Raw genomic sequence first — 9318 nt, forward strand, 5'->3', positions numbered from 1 at the left:
AAGAATAACTTTTCTAAAAGTAAACTTTTTCTCAAAATTTACACTTACACCATACAGAAATTGTGAGATGGAGACCAGATCTAAACTGTTTTAAGCCAATCAAAACTTTGTGATTTATATTTTGGCAGACTGGGCAGGCAGCATGGCCTATTCAGTTGTCAGACTTAACTGGTAGCACGGTCTCGATCGTGGAAAATCGATGGCCTTTTAGTCATGCACACTGTTACCGCTATCGCTATAACTCCCACTCCTTCCTCCGTCCTGCTGACAAAAGCAGGTGTTATTTTCACTTCACTATTTGCAACTTTTTAATAAATCATCTTCTCAAGCGAATCTTCCTTAGTAGTATAAATAGACCATCCGGGCCACTTGAATTGCAAGATTAATGAAGCCCAGCCATCGAGCTTCTGATTCAATTGATTAAAGTTTGTTTGAATTAGAAGACCAGTTTGTCCATCATATAGTAGAATATGGCAGGTGTTGAGGTACATCAGTGATTTTCTGCATGTTGGCATGCATTCCCATTATATGTTATGTTTGGTATCAATTTTATTTTCATAGTTTTATTTTGATTGCATAATCCGTAGAGAGATCTATGGATCTCAATCTATTTAACTTTGCACAGATCTTTGCTTCTACAAACTCACTACGGGGGTAATCCCGTGATGTATTGTTTGTTTATGCAGGCTGCTGCAGCGCCAGCTGGATTGATTGCAAGCGAAGAACAGTTGAAGGCCGGATTGGATGCTGTGAAGGTCACCGAGATCGAACCCACGACCGAAAAGACTACTGAAGAAGAAGCACTCGTTTCCAGTCCCGCTGAGGAGTTTCCGGTGGCAGAGAAAACAGTCGATAAAAACCCCACCGCCGTTGAGAAATCTGCAGAGGAATTGGGTGTAAAGCCACATGCCTCGGAGCCCGAAGCAGAATCGGCCCAGATGGAATCCAAGGAAACGGAAAACGCAACCCAAGTAGTTCAACCTCCCGCCGAAGCCGCAGGTGTTGAAGAGATAGCTGAAAAACCACCCGTTAAGGAAGAAGTTCATGAAGCAGAAGAAAAGACTGAAGGATCATCGGCTGAGCAAGAAGCACCTGCTGAAGTTCCAGAAGAAGCAACTGCAACAGTTGAAGAGAGTGTTGTTGAAGAAGCAAAGCCGGTTGAAGCAGCTCCCACTGAAGTGTAGGCCGAAGGTGAGCATCAGGCTCAAGGATAGATTAATAGTTGTGGAAGGAGAATAAAATAGATCTGGGGTGGGTGTTTCTATAGGAAACCTATTGGATTATAGTATTTTAGACCATATTTGGTTTAGGTAATGATGTATTTAGCGCGTTCACTCCAGTTCAGTTTGTGATCCCCTCTGCATCAATTCATGATCTGGTCCGCCATCTCGCCTATATTCAAAGCAAACCATTTCAAAGTATAAGAGTTTGTAAAACCTAGTAATTATAGTTTCCAGTTAATAATATATTTGCAGTAGTAATTATTATCTCCAATCTCCCTATTAAATTTCTTATGATTATAAATATAGTGCATCATAGTTAGGTTAATTTTAAATGTTATATGACAAAACATCGTGGAAGCTGATAACCGTGAAGCAGTTAAGCATTCCATAAAATTAAAACTATTCATACAGATTTTGTCATGTTATTAAATGCTGAAAATTTATTTTTTCCTTGTACCAACAACAAATTTATGCACAACTAAGCTCGCCTACTTAGTTGTTTTGAGGTATATATGATCAAGGTGTAGAATTTATTTTTTCCTGGTACCAACAACAAATTTATGCACAACTAAGATCGCCTATTTAGTTGTTTTGAAGTATATATGATCAATGTGTAGTCTGGCTGCCATAACTGTCATCTTCCTTCAGGGTAATTGGCGCTCCATGAAATGTATTCATGGCTCCCAGTGAATCTTATTCCATCTCATATTATGTCTTTTGAAAACGTTTATTTCTTTTATGTATTATATTATGTTTTTAAAAATTTCTACAACGTTATCATTTTCATCTTTACTAAATGAATGATGTCTTTGTCTTCCAATGACACTGAAAAAGACTTGTGAATATAGAGATGACAGCTAAAAAGAATTGTTAAAAAGAAACTTTCACACATATATAATTTTCTTCCTCAAACTATCCTTCATCATCACAAGATCAATATATATTTAACTTCATTTTGTTGAGAAATTTACACCACATAGGTTTCATGCATTTGTCTAGTCAGCTAGGAGATCTTTCAATTCTTGTTCCTCATTTATTTTAATGCTCCGGTATAGTTTTTTTTTTTTTTTGTTTTCTACTCATGAACCTTCTTTAAATCTATCTAGTCTTGGAAAAGAATATTCTAAGTCCAAATTTTTTTTTTTGAAAACCACACTTGTTCATAATAATTTGCGAAAATCCTTGAAAACCGAAAATCGATGAAGTAAATGTAACAACATGATCTTAGAGATGACTCGGAAGATGGGTCTCCAATATTTTTTTGTTGAAGACCAAACTTGTTCATTATAATTTGCGATTTTTTTCGAAAATCCTTGAAAACCAAGGAACGAAGAAGTAGATATAACACCATGATTTTAGAGATGACTGGGAAGATGAGTAAATATAAGGATAATTAAAACAACAAGTTTAAAATGGATGAACAAATGTAAGAGATGCTATCTTGATATTTATTTCTAATAAAATTAAAGTCAATAAAATTTCAAAAGTTCATATTAGGATGGTATTTTTAAAGATTTACATTAGGCGTTATACAAAGTGGCTATACAACTTTTTTATCTCGTACATGTACGGAAAAATCCATGTCCTATCATAAACATTCCTTAGATTATATAAAAGTACAAAATAAGTATAATTTTTTAAACCACCAAAATTATATAAGAGTTTAAAAATTCATAAGGATTATTAGTCCTTGCTTGGGAGGGAATATAGAAATTTCTTCGTGTCAGAGTCCATTGGTTTTTATTTTTTTGAGTTTAAGACTAATTTTCTGAGTGGTCATTCTTTTAGTGAGACACTGAAATTGTTATGCTAATGAAATGCCCAATGATGTCAGAACTAATGCAATTGGAGGTTCTTTACGTAGACAAGGAAGGCTCAAATAATCTCCAATTCATTCTGTGGAGTGAGGAGCAAGTTCATTGTGTGGAGTACGGACTAACCTCTACATTCTGCACAACTAAATTCCTCCACATTTGGCATAGTTAAAGCTACCCAGAAATGAGTGTGGAAGTGTGGGTGTTGCATTCGCACTCCATATGCCTGAATTGGAAACGAATTACAAAATAATTTGAAATCTCCCTATTGTTAATTCCAATGGTAAAATAAGAGATTCTTACCATTTAAGAATTCGTCAATCCATCATGAATGTTCTCCTATATACTAAAAATACCTCACAAAAACCTATGGTATCAACACCACATAAAAATTCATATTTGAGAATTCAAAAGGCACTATTGGGAAACAATAACTTAATGTCCTTTTTGTCGTCATAAAAAATATGTATGCACTAAGATGCGGTGCACATTTCAACATCAGTCACTTTAGCATTGATGTAGACACTAAATTTCCAATTCTTCCACCATCAATATATAGATTATAATGCTTGACATATACCTTAAACTTTTCCTTAAAGATATTATTCTTTTGTGTAGGTTTTTCAACAATTTTCTCATGTAGATTAAGTAGCACCCTTTTGTGTAATATTTTCTCCTTTATCTTGGTGATTTTTATAATATAATCTCTAACATAAGAATCCTCTATTTTCATCACATGTTCATTTGTATCATTTATTTTTCCATCATTTTGGTTCTTAGGGGATTTTTCCACCCCATTCCCCTATTTCGCATCCTTGAAAAATGAAAGAACATACTTGCCTCCTCTTTTTCTACTAAAAGTTTCACCTCTACCAATATGGTTATCTTGTTTATATCTTTAACTACTACTATTTCTTAATCATCATTTTTTATATGTATTTGAATTCTTATAAAGCCTATGGAACAAATTTCTTGAATATCTCCTCCTTGATCACTCTATTATCTCCCACTAAGCTTATCACGGGTTCTTCACCTTGTGAACTTGTGATACAACTTGTGCATTCAAGGGATATTAAAGAATGAACCTGAATTTCACTAGACATTAATAAATGCCTCCAAAATTTGTTTTGTGGAACCCCCATCCCAATACATATTTCCAATGAAAAAAACTACATAATTTTATTAGATACTTATTTTTGTACTCCCCAATATTTGAAAATTCCACATACCTTGCAACAAGCCTCCCATACCTACAATGTATTGTCTTTCTTTTTAACAATTTTAGGAACCCCTTTATGAATAAACATGATAATATATTGATCAACAAGTGAAGTCCTTGTGAATATTATCTCCATCATCAACATTGTTATGATTTGCTTCATGTATAGTAGGAAATTAATGGGTGATCATCGCATCCTAACTTTGACATCTTGAGAAATTGGAAAACCTTGTGTCTCTCCCAAATTGTAGTTCATGAATGCTGGATTTAATTAATGATCTAAAGAATTCATTAGTGTATTCTCAAATTGATGTCTTCTTTTTACTAGAGTATATAACTTCCACTTGTTTTAATATCCGTGATCATAATTAATTATTGAGATTATTGGTCAATATTAGGTAGAGTTATAGTATTTGCATGAAGGAGTTTGTTCCTATTAGTTAAGAGGTTGTTGATGCCTAGTCGATTTGAGATATTCTCTCAAGAAATTAGTTACCTAGTTTCATGTGAGATTGAGATATTCTCTCAACCAAAAAATCGAGTGTCTAAGATAGTTTTCTTATCTTCAAAAAAATCTCATCGTATTTATATTTGTGCAATTACATTGTTGAATAGAGCTATTGGCACCTTTGTGTGTAATAAGGATATACTCTCCCATATTAACACTTTTGCATGAAATTATTCACTTGTAGAGAAATTGTTGATAATATATATGTAAAAAATTATCATTCATCTTACTTACAAATTTATTCCTTGTCATGATTTTATCCTTCTTGTTATAAATGATATTTTTCTAAACACAATCCCACCATAAAGTTATGTTCCCCATCAACTTGGTGGTAACAAAATTCACCTAATGTGGATACTTAGTTTTCTCATATTCAACATATCATTCTAATTTTCTACCTAATTAAATTAGACTCTTATCTTTCAAAGTACCCTCATAAAATGAAATTTATACTCTAGCATTACCTATATTTATTTTTTATTTTCGGCCAATTGTGTAGAAGAGACTTTATCATGGTCACCCTCCCTTTCTTGTTCTTTTTGTTCTAGTTTTGAATCTTATTTAGCATTTCCAGTAACTCTAGGATCTAACTTTTTTATTATTTTGTTAATGTTCTATTGCTTCTCTCACATATATCATCTCTTAATATTTTACATCTCTCTTGTTTCTCTAATTTCTTCTTGTGTGAGTATTGAGGGGCCTTTTAGGATTAAGATGTTATCATTTGTTATGAGTAAATGTCAGTAAACTTTTGTAAATGTATAAAGATAAAGTAAATAGGTAATTGAGAGTGGGTACAAATACTCCAAATACCTCCTTCATACATAAGTATATAATATGTTCCATGCAAACCTAGATTGGAATTCCTTTCCCAATATTTATATGCCTGGTGTATTCTCGTAAGTGTGTTCTTGTTGTTATAATGCATATTCTTATTCATTCTTGTTGTTTGCTTACAGAAATTTGGCGCCATTACCTCTCCATTTGGCTGGGTGACAACAATGGCTAATGGAGGTAGTTTGAGCCTATAGAGAAAGTGAAGACAATGAAATCAAAACATCCAATTTTTTCCAGAGATGGAAGAAAGTATGTTTCTCGCAAAAGTTGATGTTGCTAAAGATTTGAAGCCCGGGGCCTGCAAAAAAAGAATATATTTCTATAGAGAATGCTCATGGATGCTTCCAACGTTTCAATTGAAGGCATGTAAAAAAAAATTGAAATCAAGAAAATTTGAAGAAAAAAGAAACCAAGCTTACAAATAAAGATATGTTTGATAAGATGTTTTCTGTAAAATTTCCTATAAATACTGATGCTTGTCAAGGATAAACAAAACCTACACATCTTTTCTAGAAGATGCTACATATTATGCACAAAGAGAAGGAACTTCAAAAGTTTGGAAGATAAATGACATTGAAGATTTTGAGGGAATTCTTTATGATGACAAGACACGAACTATGGACTTACTATACATAGAAAGGAATCACTTCTCTATTTATTGAATAGATTAGTGATTTTTCTTTTCCTTCGGGAAGCAACACTAGTATTACTCTCATCTTTGAAGAGCATGCTAAGGGTAGCAGTTGGAAGAATTATTTCTTGTTTTATTCATTTGTAAAAGGAGCACTTCCATAATATGCCTCTTCGTCTGAGAATCACGGTCCTCCAGATCCAAGAAAAAATATTGCAGCATTTGATCTAGTGAATAACTTAGCTAACTTCTTTCCCAATATGTTATAAGAAGTTCACTCTATCAAGGTTGCTGGAAAATGTAACTATGTTCAGTCTTCAATAATGTACTTGAGTCATCATGTGATGTTCTTGTCAAAAGAATAAAGAAAATTATTATTATTATTATTATTATTGTGACTTATTAAATCATGGGTTTCATGCTTGGGTCACCATTTTTTAGGTCAAAATCCCCATTGAGAACTTCTAGGATTTATTCTGATTCTATAGAGTTATTGTACATTTAAAGAGACCCTTCTTGTGCTTTCGAATCATGTAAAATGGTTAAGTATTGAGTCAAATATGAATGATGTAACCCCCACACCATGTCGACCTAACGGAACATTAAGTCCGCCTAAGGACCCTATTCAGCCCCACAAGAAGCCTATAAAAGGAAGGTCATCGAATTCATTTGGAGCATCACTCTCTCATCATGTTCGAATTCTCTTGTAGTTGGGAAGAAGGTTGAAGTTCTCTTGTTTCTCGGAAGAAGTATGGAGTTCTCTTGTAGCTGGGAAAAGTCTGTTATCAAGAAACCAAAGTGATTGAAAGTTTGGGGAAGTCTAAGGAGATGAGGAAAATAAAAGAATTTGTGTCTCTGTCTCTTTGTTTTGTGCCCTCGATTGGGAGATCGAAGTCTTCCAAGTTTCACTGTTGCTGGAAGATGCTAGTTGCCATAGGATACTCCATAATAGAAGTTGTTGTGAAGAAGTCAAAATTTTGGGAGACTGGCTTGGTGTGGAGGGAAGGTTTTGTCTTGGTCTAAGGTGAAGAGTCTCAAAGAATACTATTGAAAGGAAGAACTACCTTGACTAGGTTTTCCCCTTGAGGGGGGTTTTTCCCTAGCATGTTCCAACATCTGGTGTCTATTCTTTTATGTGTTGTTTCTTTTGGTAATTGGTTGATGAACTAAAGAAAGAAGATATAAGGAATTGTAATAATAAGAAAAATCACAAGTAATTATCAAGATCAAGAAAATATTTACTACCTTTTTGATTTTCTAACATGGAATCAGAGCTTGGTGAAGAAAGAAGAAAAAGGTAGTCTCAAGTACTTGATCAATTCATAGGTAATATCTCAAGGAAGGAATTTATAATATTCAAGGAATATGTCTAACTCAATCAAGGGTGAGAACAAGCTTGAAGGAGAATATAACTTCAAATGTTGGAAGAAGAGGATTGACCTAATCCTCAAGAAGAACAAGGTGTTGGATTTGGTAAAAGAAAATGTAAATAAGCCTACAGAAGAAGCGAGTGATTCTGACAAAGAAAAATTCGGGTATTTAAAATTTATGGCTATGGCTCTAATGGGAGAAGGGATAAAAGAAAATCTTGTCTGACTCATAGCTAACATCGATCATGCATAGGAGATGTATGAAGCCTTGTCGAAGTTGTTCACTACTAAGAACGTTGGTCATGTAGCAAGCTTGAAGAATGAGCTGATGACTACGAGGATGACTAAAGAATATACTATGGAAACTTTCTTTGTGAAGACAGCTAGACTCAGGGATGATATCTTGGCCATCGATTAAATTGTTTCAGACAAAGAACTAGTAATCACTACTCTATTAGGATTTTCACCCTCTTGGGGTGCATTTGCTCCAGGTCTCAATAGTTACAAGGTAGCTCCCACCTTTGAAGAATTGTGGATCGCCTCTAGTCAAGAAGAATTAAGGATATCAATGGTTTCCAATCCCGAAGGAATATCAGATTCCTATTTCTCTCATCATAAATGAAAGAGATCGAAGGGACTGAGGAAAAAAGTTGACATGTTGAAGATAGAGCGTTATTAATATCATAAGAAGGATCACTACAAAAGTGACTATCCCAAGAATCCAAAGAATAAGAAGAGAGGAAGAGATCAAGCCAACCTTTCTATAAATGGAGACTCAAAGAAATTCAAACTCGAAGAACCTGGCATTAGGGACTTACACTATTAAGTCCTTTTCTTGTAGCTTTACATATCTTGTTTTAAGTGTTTTAGAATTTATAGGTTTTTAACATATTTTGGAAAAGACATTTTTGTATTATTTTAAGTTTTTAGGTTTCCCTCAAGCTTTGGAGGGATCCCTCAAAAACTTCCAAAGATAACTATTTCATGTCTTTTCAATTTTGGGTTCATGTACTCATATAGTTTTGATTATATTAAATACTAATCACCTTTCTCCCTTTGTTGTCTTAACTAGGGAAAACATCCGCAAGAAGGAGCATCTCTCAAGACAAGGTTATTCAAGAATAAAAGATATGCTTTAAATACATTGATTAAAAAGGATTATTAATTTGATGATCTACTACTAACTTTGTTGTGACTAGTTGTATTGAATCTTAGTGATTCTTGTTTGGGTGATCTGTATCTTGTTAAATCTACCCACCCCACTCTTATTCTTGATTGACTATGTAGAATCCTATACAGGTTCTAGAAAACCCTAACCAAAGGGTATGCTCATGTAAATTTATGGAATGCTAAGCTGCTTAGGGATATTGTGAAATGTTAGTTGAAGTTTTTACGGAAAATCCTAACTTGTTACGGTTGAATGATAAGGTCTAAAATCTCTGAACCTTTGAATTTTTGGTAATATGGGGTTTGCTATGTTTCTACATTGGAACCCCAGCCCATTAGTGATTGGTGGAATGTGTGAGCAAGACCCTTATATTATCTTAAGAATATTTCCTTTGGTATGTGTATGTTTTCTGAGCAAACCTTAAGTGTGATCAAGATGATTGTGTGTCTATCTCTTATTGATATCTGTGAGGTTGCGTTTGCTTTTGGTGTGATCGAGAAATCCTAACTTGTTACAATTGAATGATAAGGTCTAAAATCCCTGAACCT

General features: G+C 33.9%; 1 protein-coding gene across 1 annotated transcript; it reads left to right on the forward strand.

Annotated features, from left to right (window-relative positions):
* The first annotated feature begins 358 nt into the window (after positions 1–358).
* On the forward strand, positions 359–1494 carry LOC149240063 (uncharacterized). The gene is made up of 2 exons (XM_089367242.1): positions 359–485; positions 687–1494. The coding sequence occupies exons 1-2, from the start codon at positions 471–473 to the stop codon at positions 1182–1184; spliced, it is 513 nt and encodes a 170-aa protein (XP_089223368.1). The 5' UTR covers positions 359–470; the 3' UTR covers positions 1185–1494.
* Positions 1495–9318: the final 7824 nt, after the last annotated feature.

This window comes from Pinus tabuliformis, chromosome 8 (assembly GCF_031772625.1).
Source record: "Pinus tabuliformis cultivar Carrire ecotype Pingquan chromosome 8, CPIR1, whole genome shotgun sequence".
In the NCBI taxonomy this organism is placed as follows: Eukaryota; Viridiplantae; Streptophyta; class Pinopsida; order Pinales; family Pinaceae; genus Pinus; species Pinus tabuliformis.